This window comes from Schistocerca nitens, chromosome 2 (assembly GCF_023898315.1).
Source record: "Schistocerca nitens isolate TAMUIC-IGC-003100 chromosome 2, iqSchNite1.1, whole genome shotgun sequence".
NCBI classification, from domain to species: Eukaryota; Metazoa; Arthropoda; class Insecta; order Orthoptera; family Acrididae; genus Schistocerca; species Schistocerca nitens.
Genome location: NC_064615.1, coordinates 1,057,545,691 through 1,057,559,714, shown reverse-complemented (window position 1 = coordinate 1,057,559,714; position 14,024 = coordinate 1,057,545,691). Strand labels below are relative to the sequence as shown.

The window sequence follows — 14,024 nt, the reverse complement described above, 5'->3', positions numbered from 1 at the left end:
ACATGGAACATGCGGTCGTGCATTATCCAGCTGAAATGTAGGGTTTCACAGGGATCGAATGAAGGGTAGAGCCACGGGTTGTAACACATCTGAAATGTAACGTCCACTGTTCAAAGTGGCGTCAATGCGAACAAAAGGTGACCGAGACGTGTAACCAATGGCACCCCATACCATCACACCGGGTGATACGGCAGTATGGCGATGACGAATACACGCTTCCAATGTGAGTTCACCGCGATGTCGCCAAACACGGATGCGACCATCATGATGCTGTAAACAGAACCTGGATACATCCAAAAAAATGTTTTGCCATTCGTGCACCCAGGTTCGTCGTTGAGTTCACCATCGCAGGTGCTCCTGTGTGTGATGCAGCGTCAAGGGTAGCCGCAGCCATGGTCTGCGAGCTGATATTCCATGCTGCTGCAAATCTCGTCGAACTATTCGTGCAGATGCTTGTTGTCTGTTGACTCAGGGATACAGACGTGGCTGCACGATCCGTTACAGCCATGCGGATAAGATGCCTGTCATTTCGACTGCTAGCGATACGAGGCCATTGGGATGCAGCACGGCGTTCCGTATTACCCTCCTGAACCCACCGATTCCATATTCTGCTAACAGTCATTGGATCTCGACCAACGCGAGCAGCAATGTCGCTATAAGATACACCGCAATCACGACAGGCTAGAATCCGACCTTCATCAAATCCGGAAACGTGATGGTACGCATTCCTCCTCCTTAGACGAGGCATCACAACAACGTTTCACCAGGCGACGCCGGTCAACTGCTGTTTGTGTATGAGAAATCGGTTGGAAATTTACCTCATGTCAGCACGTTGTAGGTGTCGCCACCGGCATCAACCTTGTGTGAATGCTCTGAATAGCTAATCAATTGCATATCACAGCATTTTCTTTCTGTCGGTTAAATTTCGAGTCTGTAGCACGTCATTTTCGTGGTGTAGCAGTTTTAATGGCCAGTAGTGTAAGATTCATCCGAACAAATGACATTTTTACGGGGCTACATAGTCTTGGTTTAATGAGTTCGGCGTCACGTTTCCCTTTTACGGGCATTTCTATCACTGATGAGCGGCTTTGGAAATTCCAGTTCGCCCTGCGATTCCCTGGTTCTGGAGCTCCCACCGTATTGTTTTGGCGCTGACAAAGTTTAGAGTGTGACATTGAGTTCTGAATTGACATTTGGAGCTATCGTCCTCATGTTTATCATCACAGTTCTCTTGAATGACCTTCCTCCACGATAACTTCAAATGGCTCGAAGCACTATAGGACTTAACTGCTGTGGTCATCAGTCCCCTAGACTTAGAACTACTTAAACCTAACGCATTCCTAGGGACATCACACACATCCACGCCCGAGACAGGATTCGAACATGTCACCGTAGCAGTCGCGTGGTTCCTGACTGAAGCGCCTAGAAGCGCTCGGTCGCAGCGGCCGGCCCACAATAACTCAACACACACTTTTCTCCACGTGGTATGATACGAGGGCAGTGCAATAAGTAATGCAACACATTTTTTTTCTGAAACAGGGGTTGTTTTATTCAGCATTGAAATACACCAGGTTATTCCCCAATCTTTTAGCTACACAACACTATTTTTCAACGTAATCCCCATTCAATGCTACGGCCTTACGCCACCTTGAAATGAGGGCCTGTATGCCTGCACGGTACCATTCCACTGGTCGATGTCGGAGCCAACGTCGTACTGCATCAATAACTTCTTCATCATCCGTGTAGTGCGTCCCACGGATTGCGTCCTTCATTGGGCCAAACATATGGAAATCCGACGGTGCGAGATCGGGGCTGTAGGGTGCATGAGGAATAACAGTCCACTGAAGTTTTGTGAGCTCCTCTCGGGTGCGAAGACTTGTGTGAGGTCTTGCGTTGTCATGAAGAAGGAGAAGTTCGTTCTGATTTTTGTGCCTACGAACACGCTGAAGTCGTTTCTTCAATTTCTGAAGAGTAGCACAATACACTTCAGAGTTGATCGTTTGACCATGGGGAAGGACATCGAACAGAATAACCCCTTCAGCGTCCCAGAAGACTGTAACCATGACTTTACCGGCTGAGGGTATGGCTTTAAACTTTTTCTTGGTAGGGGAGTGGGTGTGGCGCCACTCCATTGACTGCCGTTTTGTTTCAGGTTCGAAGTGATGAACCCATGTTTCATCGCCTGTAACAATCTTTGACAAGAAATTGTCACCCTCAGCCACATGACGAGCAAGCAATTCCGCACAGATGGTTCTCCTTTGCTCTTTATGGTGTTCGGTTAGACAACGAGGGACCCAGTGGGAACAAACCTTTGAATATCCCAACTGGTGAACAATTGTGACAGCACTACCAACAGTTGAGCACTGAGTTGTTTGATGGTGATCCGTCGATCATCTCAAACGAGTGTGTTCGCACGCTCCGCCATTGCAGGAGTCACAGCTGTGCACGGCCGGCCCGCACGCGGGAGATCAGACAGTCTTGCTTGACCTTGCGGCGATGATGACACACGCTTTGCCCAACGACTCACCGTGCTTTTGTCCACTGCCAGATCACCGTAGACATTCTGCAAGCGCCTATGAATATCTGAGATGCCCTGGTTTTCCGCCAAAAGAAACTCAATCACTGCCCGTTGTTTGCAACGCACATCCGTTACAGACGCCATTTTAACAGCTCCGTACAGCGCTGCCACCTGTCGGAAGTCAATGAAACTATACGAGACGAAGCGGGAATGTTTGAAAATATTCCAGAAGCAATTTCCGGTTTCTTCAACCAAAATTGGCCGAGAAAAAAAATGCGTTGCATTACTTATTGAACTGCCCTCGTATTTTTCTGTTTTCCCTTTATGTGGTATAAATCTTCCATCTGTTGAAACACCGAGCGCTTCCGTTACCTTGGTTCCGGAAGCACCCACCGTACTAGCGCCAACATATTGCCCGGCTTCCAATTCACTCAGCTCCGCCATGATACACTCACAGCTACAGAGGACTATGTTCTGACCACGACTGGCACTTGGAACTTATTGAAGACCTTACACAGGTGCCGTTGTGTGGTCAAATGCTACACCGCGAGCTGCTGGTTTCGCTGGTATTTGCATTTATGTTCAATCATGCGCTTCTCAAGGTCTCACCATGTTTCTGTCCAACCCCTGCGCACTAAAAAGCGTCTGTCGAAGAGGATATGGTCAGAACCCTGTTCTCCAGGTCGTGTTAATCTGATATTTCGAAACAGAACTGCTCCGTCTCGGCTATTTTTATGAAGCGAAGTGGAGATTGTTTATTAGGGTAAAAATACATAAAGCCTTACATACTTCAGATACTCCATGAGGAAAGGGAAGGTGTAGGGGTATCGTCATAGAAACTGGAGTATTGTAGCATGTTTTAATTTCATTGTGTATACCTTAAACTAGTAACATAAGTTTTAAAGCTGTCTAGAAACAGAGATATTATAAATATACATAAACGAAAAATTTTAAGGAAATTATAGTAACATCTTAATTGGTGGTTATTGTCGGTCTAACATGCACTCAATCTCTTTTTGAATCTGATACTATGTAGCTTATCACTAACCAGTTTTTGAGCCACACCAGGCTTATCATTAGATGAAAGTTTCACAGAAACATTATTTTCTGGACCACGTGCAGCTGGACGCAGACAAATTCGTGTCGTGGGCAACACTAGGAAGTGAAATACACAGTGAGGTCACAGAAGTCATGTGATACCTCCTAATATCGTGTCGGACTTCCTTTTGCCCGGCCTAGTGCAACAGACCGACATGGCACGAAATCCACAAGTCGCTGGAAGTCGCCTGGAGAATAATTGAGCCATGCTACCTGTATGACCGTCAACAGTCGCGGAACTGTTCCCTGTGCACGATTTTATGCACAAACTGCCCTGTAGATTATGTCCATGTCTCGAATATTCCAGAATGTTCTTCAAACCATTCGCGAACTATTGTTCCCGTCCATAAAAATTCCGTCGTTCTTTGGGAACATCTAGTCCATGAATAGCTACAAGTGATCTCAAAGTACCCGAACAAAACATATCCAGCCAATGATCGTTGCAGATGGACCAGGGTACCCAGTTCAATCCATATAAACACAGCCCACACCATTATAGAGCCACCACCAGCTTGCACAGTACCTTGCTGACAATTTGGGTCCACCGTTTCGTAGGGTCTGCGCCATACTCGATCCATACAATCAGCTCTTGCCAACTGAAATTAGGACTCATCATTTTCCTGTCGTCTAGGGTCCAATCTACATGGTCACCAGTCCAGGAGAGTCGCTTTGCTGTTAGTATAGGTACTTGCGTCGGTCGTCTGCTGCCACAGCCCATTAATGCCATATTTCGCCTCACTGTCCTAACAAATACGTTCGTCGTACGTCCCACATTGACTTATGCGGTTATTTCATGCAGTGTTTCTTGTATGTTAGCACTGACAAATCTATGCTAACGCCGCTGTTATCGGCCGTTAAGTGAAGTCCGTCGGACACTTTTTGTCCGTGGTAAGAGATAATGACTGAAATATGACTGTCGACTTACTCTTGATACTGTGGATCTAGGAATATTGAACTCCTTAACGGTTTCCGAAATAGAATGTCCCTTGCATTCAGCTCCAACTACCATTCCGACTTCCACGTGTGTTAATTCTCGTCGTGCGGCCTTAATGACGTCGCATTTCACATGAATCACCTGAGTTAAAATGGCAGTTCCGCCGTTGTGTACGCGATACTACCGCCATCTGCATACGAGGTGTGGCTGGAAAAAAACCGGACTAGTACTGGTGAAACAATAAAACGAATGCAATAAGGCTGAAAGTCGCGTGGCCTGTCACGTGACTCTCGCTCCGCCTACTGCTCGAGTTTCATCTGCCTCCTTCACTCAGTCTGCCCGTGGCGTCTGTTTTAAGTAGTTGACGTTTTGTCTGTGCGTCGGAAAATGTTGAGTGTACAGAAAGAACAGCGTGTTAACATCAAATTTTGTTTCAAACTAGGAAAATCTGCAAGTGAAACGTTTGTAATGTTACAACAAGTGTACCGCGATGATTGTTTATCGCGAACACAAGTGTTTGAGTGGTTTAAACGATTTAAAGATGGCCGCGAAGACACCAGTGATGACACTCGCACTGGCAGACCATTGTCAGCAAAAACTGATGCAAACATTGAAAAAATCGGTAAACTTGTTCGACAAGATCGCCGTTTAACAATCAGAGCAGTGTCTGAGTTAACAGGAGTTAACAAGGAAAGTGTTAGGCAGATTCTTCATGAAAGTTTCAACATGAACGAAGTGTGTTCAAAAATGGTTCCAAAGTGTCTCACAATTGAACAGAAGGAACGCCGAAGAATGATTTGTTCTGACATCCTGGAAAACATTGAAAGTGATCCCACCTTCCTTCAAAATGTTATTACTTGCGATGAATCGTGGTTTTTTCTTACGATCCCGAAACTAAATGCCAATCGATGCATTGGAAAACTCCTGGTTCTCCACGACAAGAAAAAGCACGAATGTCAAAATCGAAATTCAAGGCAATGATGATTGTTTTTTTTTTCGACATCAAAGGGATTGTGCACATTGATTGGGTACCAGAGGGACAAACAGTGAATCAGCATTACTACATTAGCGTCCTGGCTACCCTACGTGAGCGAGTACGGAGAAAACGGAACGATTTGTGGAGAAAAAAAGTCATGGATCCTTCACCAAGACAATGCCCCAGCTCACAGTGCGTTGTCAGTGAAGACGTTTTTGGCAAAACACAACATTCCCATGTTAGATCATCCACCCTACTCACCTGATTTGGCCCCCTGTGACTTTTTTCTTTTCCCTAAAGTCAAGTCAGCTTTGAAAGGAACTAGATTTGAGACTGTTGAAGCAGTAAAAGAAAAAGCGACGGAAGTAATGTATGGACTTACCGAAAATGATCTGCAGCATTGCTATGAACAGTGGAAGATTCGTATGGAGCGGTGTAGAGACCGAGGAGGAGAGTACATTGAAGGAGATAACATGAAATTGTAAATAATTGTAAATAAATGTTTTTTCCAGCATCAGTCCGGTTTTTTTCTAGCCGCACCTTGTATGTGCATATCACTATTCCATGACTTTCGTCGCCTCAGTGTAACTATACTGAAACATAAATATCATTTCTGCCCATAACGCTCCCGTGGTGCACCTGCTTCCACCGAGGCAAACGAATTGAGGTCCTCTTCACTCGTCTTCGCATAGTAAACATCGGTATAAGGCATGGCTTCTTGTTCCGTCGAGAGGACCCTCAAACGTTTAATGCTTCTGACGTAGAGATCACGGTGCGCCACATTTTAGTAGATTGTGTTCATTTCAGACCAGACATCGGCAGCTCATTTCCCGTTAGATTTGCCCTCTAATTCAACAGAATATCAAACGAATGTGGTACGACCCAATGTTTCTTGAAATGTCCGACTTGTTCCCCAAAATTTTGAGGAGAAAATTTTAATGTATTATCAGAGAGGCTGGATCATCTCTGTTTTTGTAAGTGGTTAGCCAGTTACAGTTCCTTGCGTAGTTATTTTAGCTTTTCTCTTGTATTACTTGTGTTTTTATTACAAATTTTAGAGCATTTCACCAATTTTACGTTGTCTTAAGGGATGCGACATTGTCTGTGGTTGTGTGAATGGGCGTGAGTGACACTCGGAGAGAATGGGTGAAATTCTATGGGATTTACTCCTTATTTTAAGTTGCTTTTAGCCATTTTAACCCTACTCTCCCCTATTAATTTTCGTATGAGCGCTGACAACTTCGACAACGAACACAAGTAAGTCGCGAACACACACACACATATTTCTGTAACTTACACTTAAATTTCGGCAGGCATTATAATTATCTGCGCATGGTGCAGAAAACAGTGTTGCACCAACACTTTCGCCAGAAGATGAGCCTGCAATGGCTCTAAAACTATTTTAAGGTACAATCGTCAAATTCACAAAGCATTTGGTTGCATATTACAACTACAAAAACCGCCAATTTAAATTACATTTTCAGTTCGTCATTTACAATGTATCTAATGAGCAACAAAACTAACTCAATAACTCGTTCTATCTAACTAAACAGCAGACAACTTCTAATTGTTAAAGAATATGACGAAATTTAAACTTATATACCATATACAGGGTGTTTCAAAAATGACCGGTATATTTGAAACGGCAGTAAAAACTAAACGAGCAGCGATAGAAATACACCGTTTGTTGCAATATGCTTGGGATAACAGTACATTTTCAGGCGGACAAACTTTCGAAATTACAGTAGTTACAATTTTCAACAACAGATGGCGCTGCAAGTGATGTGAAAGATATAGAAGACAACGTAGTCTGTGGGTGCGCCATTCTGTACGTCGTCTTTCTGCTGTAAGCGTGTGCTGTTCACAACGTGCAAGTGTGCTGTGGACAACATGATTTATTCCTTAGAACAGAGGATTTTTCTGGTGTTGGAATTCCACCGCCTAGAACACAGTGTTGTTGCAACAAGACGAAGTTTTCAACGGAGGTTTAATGTAACCAAAGGACCGAAAAGCGATACAATAAAGGATCTGTTTGAAAAATTTCAACGGACTGGGAACGTGACGCATGAACGTGCTGGAAAGGTAGGGCGACCGCGTACAGCAACCACAGAGGGCAAAGCGCAGCTAGTGCAGCAGGTGATCCAACAGCGGCCTCGGGTTTCCGTTCGCCGTGTTGCAGCTGCGGTCCAAATGACGCCAACGTCCACGTATCGTCTCATGCGCCAGAGTTTACACCTCTATCCATACAAAATTCAAACGCGGCAACCCCTCAGCGCCGCTACCATTGCTGCACGAGAGACATTCGCTAACGATATAGTGCACAGGATTGATGACGGCGATATGCATGTGGGCAGCATTTGGTTTACTGACGAAGCTTATTTTTACCTGGACGGCTTCGTCAATCAACAGAACTGGCGCATATGGGGAACCGAAAAGCCCCATGTTGCAGTCCCATCGTCCTTGCATACTCAAAAAGTACTGGTCTGGGCCGCCATTTCTTCCAAAGGAATCATTGGCCCATTTTTCAGATCCGAAACGATTACTGCATCACGCTATCTGGACATTCTTCGTGAATTTGTGGCGGTACAAACTGCCTTAGACGACAGTGCGAACACCTCGTGGTTTATGCAAGATGGTGCCCGGCCACATCGCACGACCGGCGTCTTTAATTTCCTGAATGAATATTTCGATGATCGTGTGATTGCTTTGGGCTATCCGAAACATACAGGAGGCGGCGTGGATTGGCATCCCTATTCGCCAGACATGAACCCCTGTGACTTCTTTCTGTGGGGACACTTGAAAGACCAGGTGTACCGCCAGAATCCAGAAACAATTGAACAGCTGAAGCAGTACATCTCATCTGCATGTGAAGCCATTCCGCCAGACACGTTGTCAAAGGTTTCGGGTAATTTCATTCAGAGACTACGCCATATTATTGCTACGCATGGTGGATATGTGGAAAATATCGTACTATAGAGTTTCCCAGACCGCAGCGCCATCTGTTGTTGAAAATTGTAACTACTGTAATTTCGAAAGTTTGTCCGCCTGAAAATGTACTGTTGTGCCAAGCATATTGCAACAAACGGTGTACTTCTATCGCTGCTCGTTTAGTTTTTATTGCCGTTTCAAATATACCGGTCATTTTTGAAACACCCTGTATTAGCTGCTTCAGTAACCAAAGTTTGTGATGATAATGCTTACTTGTTACATTTTCTAATTACTTCTAGGCCTGTAGTCAGTTCTAGAATTATTCATTAATATTTCATCAGCTTGTATTCCTAAAAAAGAAAATTTCCTGTTCCTTGAAAAGATAGCTCTTAGTGGTCGTAACTGGTACATTTTCAGCGTTCTCGTCTTATTTTTCGTAGACTGCATTTGCTGCCAGACGAGCGGCGATGTCTGCAGTCCAAGCAGAAGAAAAAGACCTGCAACCCGTACTTCGACGAGACGTTTGTCTTTCAGGTAAGTCAAAGGCTCTAAACCTCAGTTAAACCATCTACTCAAATAATCTTCAGCATTCTTCTATGGAACATCATTCTTGTGTGATTTTGAACATGGCTGCGCTTCAGGAACTGTGCATGCAAGAGGTTCAGTAGACAGGAAGTAAAAGGCAGCCAGTTAAAATACAGGTTTAACAGCGAAAATTTACTTTCAAAATATGTTCTTAAAGAATTTACTTTATTTACTAGCGATTCATCGAGAACATTAACACACTATGTGAGCGTGGAAGTAGTTGCGAAAGAGTATCTGATGGAAACAAATTAAATTTCAACCAATGGAAATTTTATTCATAAAAGCCTTTTTCAAAGCAGATTTAAAATTTATAAGCAAAAAAGCACCCTCGAGATATCAAGTTACAATTTAACAAATGTGAATTTTATTCCTAAAGCTTTTCAAAACAGTTTTAAAATTTTAAGCAGAAAAGCACCCTCGAAATATCGTGTTAAATTATTCAGAGGCAGAATAAAAAAAATTTTTGTTGCAGTAAGGGCCTTCGTGCTGAGAAGCTTCCACTCCCTTTCAACACGGCCGTAGTCACGACCGCTCACGACGACCTCTGAAAAACTACACTGGTGCAAATCTGTAACACACCAGATTACTTTGAACTAAAATTTTTAACAACTCACACAAACAAATTAACTATGCACCCCGTAAGAGGGATGTAAATGGTACAAACACTCACACTGAGAACTTATTTTCCATCAAAAGTGCAATTTGTTTTTAAAAGGGCTCTTACGGTGGAATGGTGGCAAATTTATAAAAATCACTATTTAAATAAAACCCGTGAAATTCAGACTTACATAAAGTGTACAACGTGCTCTACATTACATATATACCGCCTCGCAAGATGATAGGCAAGATAAAAACATATTTCAGGAATTCGGCCCTTACCATAATTCTATAAATTCGTTGACACTGAATCCGACAAACACGACAGATGCAGCTATTAACGTATGGCAGATTGACGGAGGGGGGGGGGGGGTTACTAAACAACCCAAACCACAGGTTGCTCTAAACCTCCTCAATTCCACAATGGAAAAACGGACCACTCAATTCGCAATAACCACCTTCCCGTGGGTGGGCAAACGGAGAAGAATGGTGGGACGACCCCAAAACAAAGAGGCTGGTGACCTCACCCAGAAAACAAGTAGAATTTAACAAGTAAATGAAACAACATATCTCCAGTCACTTAACTTCTAATAAACTGCGATTTCTGGCGAAGACCTGGCGCAGCACCCCCAACGCTCTCCCGAACCGTCCGCTGCCAGCCGCTTCAACAGACGCAGGAAGGCGCGCCGATCTCCCGTCGCACGGCGTCACAGCTCGCCCCGGCCAGCCCGACGTCGTGGTTTCGCTCATGTTGCTCTCTTGTGAACCGCGAAGCCACTACCCCTTTCTTTACAGCGCTGCCCACGGGACTCACGTGGGGACCTCACATGCGCCGACGCTCAAGGCGGACAAGTGATCTCGTGTCTCAGTGCGCGACCAACCAACCGACCAATCCAACTGCCAATGACCGTTGCCCGAGCAATTCAAGCAGACTGGCGGCCTAACGCGCAGACTCAGATGCAGGAACTCAGCCCCGACCGGGCGACCACTAGCTGAGATCTCTTACTGGCGGAGTGGAAAGACTCTCGTTTTGTGGCTTACAGTTTGATCCAAACGACAGACATACTCGCGCTCCGATGACACACACACACTGACTGCCCCTCACTGAGCCGGTTGACCAACTGACTAGCCTCGCCTCTACTGACCGACTCTCCTGTACCGAGTTTTTTTTTCCTTTATTGTATTTCAATTCCCAATTGGGGCGGGCTGGCAGCAGCATATGCCCCTCTACCGAGCTCATAGCGCCCCTTAATGCACGTGAACAGGCAACCTTTACGCTTTCCCACCAGAGGGAGACACCAAAGCTGCGATTTCCACACCAGCGCCACCGCCAGAAACGGAGGGCGACTGCTTCACACAACGCGCTGCAGCGCGCTCTTTAAAACAGCAGATTTTTTTACCACAGCTCATAGGTTTAATAAGCCTTGACCACCGTTTCGACAGTTTTAAAACCGTCTTTTTCAGAAAGTATTGAATGTAGAATCACATTACCTATATCCAATGCGGGAGTCGTTGACTGTCTAGTGCATATGCGTGTCGTCCACTTAATCACCATTTAAAATACATGATTTAAAAGTAGTAGTTCTCTAATTTAGAGACTTGCCATAACTATTATTAAAATATCACACTTTTATATTGTATTCAACAATGCGCAGTGTTTTACTTGAGAGATTTGTATCTATATGACACTAAAAATAAAACGTGGCATCGGATCCCACTTGGCGTAAGTATGCCACGTAGAGAACTAGTGACATGCGCCAACTAGCTGAAGAGTAGAGGCACTTCTTATCAGAATTTTCCGTGCATTCCTTTCCTCTACGGTTCTGTGCAGAACCTCCCCATTCCTTATCTTCTCAGTCCGCCTGATTTTCAACATTCGTCTGTAGCACAACATCTCAAATGCTTCGATTCTCTTCTTTTCCGGTTTTCCCAGAATCCATGTTTCACTACCATAAAATACTGTGCTCCAAACGGAAATTCTCAGAAATTTATTGCTCAAACTAAGACGTATGTTTGATCCTAGTAGACTTCTCTTAGCTGGGAATGCTGTTTTTGCCAATACCAGCCTGCTTTTGATGTCCTCCTTGCTCCATCCGACATGGGTTATTTTGTAGCCTAGGTTGCAGAATTCCTTACCTACTTCTACTTCCTGACCATCAACGCTGGCGTCAAGTTTCTTGTTTTTCTCATTTCTGCTGCTTCTCATTACCTTCCTCTTTCTTCTATTTACTCTCAGTCCATACTCTGTTCTCATGAAATCGTTCATTCTATTCAACAGATCCTGTAACTCTTCTGAACTGTCACTAAGGATGGCAATGTCATCAGAAAAATATAATCATTGATATCCTTTCACCTTGACTTTTAACTGCACTCTTGAGCCTTTTCTTTATTTGCATCATTGCTTCTTCGATGACTGAACATTAGGGCGAAAGACTACATCCCTGTCTTACACCCTTTTTAATCCGAGCACTTCCTTCCTGCTCTTATTATACTCGCTTGTCTCCTGTACATGTCGTATATTACCCGTCTCCCATGATAACGTATTCCTATTTTCCTCAGAATTTCGAAAATCTCGCACTGTTTCACATTGTCGAACGCTTCTTCCAGGTTCACAAAATACTACGAATATGTCCTGATTTTTTTTGTCTTGCTTCCACTATCAGATGCAACGTCAAAACTGCCTCTCTGGTGCCTTTATCTTGCCTAAACCCAAACTGATTTTGATCTAATACATTCTTAATTTTCTTTTCCGATCTTCTGTACATTATTCTTGTCAACGATTTGGATTCATGAGCTGTTGAGCTGACTGGGCGATAATTCTCGCCCTTGTGAGCCGTTTCAGTCTTCGGAATTGTGTGGATGATATTTTTCCTGAAATTCGATAGTATATTGCCAGACTCATACATTCTGCACACCAACATGAATAGTTGATTTTTCTCTACTTCGCCAAATCATTTTATAAATTCTGATGGAATGTTATCTATTTCATCTGCCTTATCTGATTTTAAGTCATTTATCTGATTTTAAGTCATTTTAAGTCATCATTCTGATTCTAATACTTGATCCACCATCTCTTCTCTGTCGACTCCAGTTTCTTCTTCTATCGCGTCACCAGACAAGTCTACCTCCTCGTAGAGCACTTCTCCTCTTCATTTAACAATGCAATTTTGTTTGAACGTTTAATGTTACCATCCTTGATTTTAATTTCAACGAATATTATTTTGACCTATCTATATGCTGAGTGAGTCCTTCCGACAATTATTTTGTTCCAACTTCTTCAAATTTTTCATGCAGCCATTTCGCCTTAGCTTCCCTGCACATTCTTTTTTTCTCAGTCTAACTGACTTATAATTCTGTATTCCTGAATTTCTTGTCTTTTTTACTACTTAATTTCTTCAATCAGCTGAAGTATTTGTTCTGTTATCCATGCTTTCTTGGCAGTTACCTTCCTTGTGTCTATGTTTTCCTTTCCAACTTTTGCGATAGCCCTTTTCATAGATGTCTTCCCTCTTCAGCTGAAATGCCTACTGAACGATTTCTTACCTCGGTATCTATAGCCATAGAGAACTTAAAGCGTATCTCTTCATTCCTTAGTAGTTCCGTATGCCACTTGTTTGCCTATGCTCTTGCATACGCTTTTACGGCCAGTATCTGATTTCTGAATCTCTGCCTGACCATGATGTAAACTAACTGACATCTTCCCGTATCTCATTGCTTCTTCCGAATATACCTCCTCCTCTTGTGATTCTTGAACAGATTATCCAACGTTACTAGTTGAAATTTATCGCAGAACTCAATTACTCTTTCCTTTCTCTCATTCCTAGTATCAAGCCCACACTCTCACGTAACTATTTCCGCTGCGCCTTGCCCTACAGCCGCCTTCCAGTCCCCATCACTATTAGATTTCCATCTCCCTTAACGTACTGTAATACCCATTCAACATCCTCAATATACTTTCTCTATCTCTTCATCTTCTGCTTGTGACGTCGCCATGTTTACCTGTATTATTGTCGTCGGTCAAGGTTTGGTGTCGATTCTGATGAGAACAACAGTAGTACTGAACTGTTCACAGTTACACACTCTCTACCCTATCTTCCTATTCACAACAAATTCTACTTCCGTTATACCGTTACTGCTGCTGTTGATATTACTCTACAGGGTGTTACAAAAAGATACGGCCAAACTTTCAGGAAACACTCCTCCCACACAAAGAAAGAAAATATGTTATGTGACAAATGACAAATGTCCGGAAACGCTTACTTTTCATGTTAGAGCTTATTTTATTACTTCTTTTCAAATCACATTAATCATGGAATGGAAACACACACCAACAGAACGTACCAGCGTGACTTCAAACACTTTGTTACAGGAAATGTTCAAAATGTCCT

General features: G+C 43.5%; 1 protein-coding gene across 1 annotated transcript in view; it reads left to right on the top strand.

Annotated features, from left to right (window-relative positions):
• The window catches only part of LOC126235536 (synaptotagmin-15-like), a gene marked incomplete at its 5' end in the record, with an annotated part of 252,552 nt that overhangs the window by 180,256 nt on the left and 58,272 nt on the right, over nt 1–14,024 (top strand). The window contains one exon of the mRNA XM_049944255.1: nt 8,895–8,988. Coding sequence (XP_049800212.1) covers nt 8,895–8,988 — 94 coding nt within the window. The remainder of the gene's footprint in view (nt 1–8,894; nt 8,989–14,024) is intronic.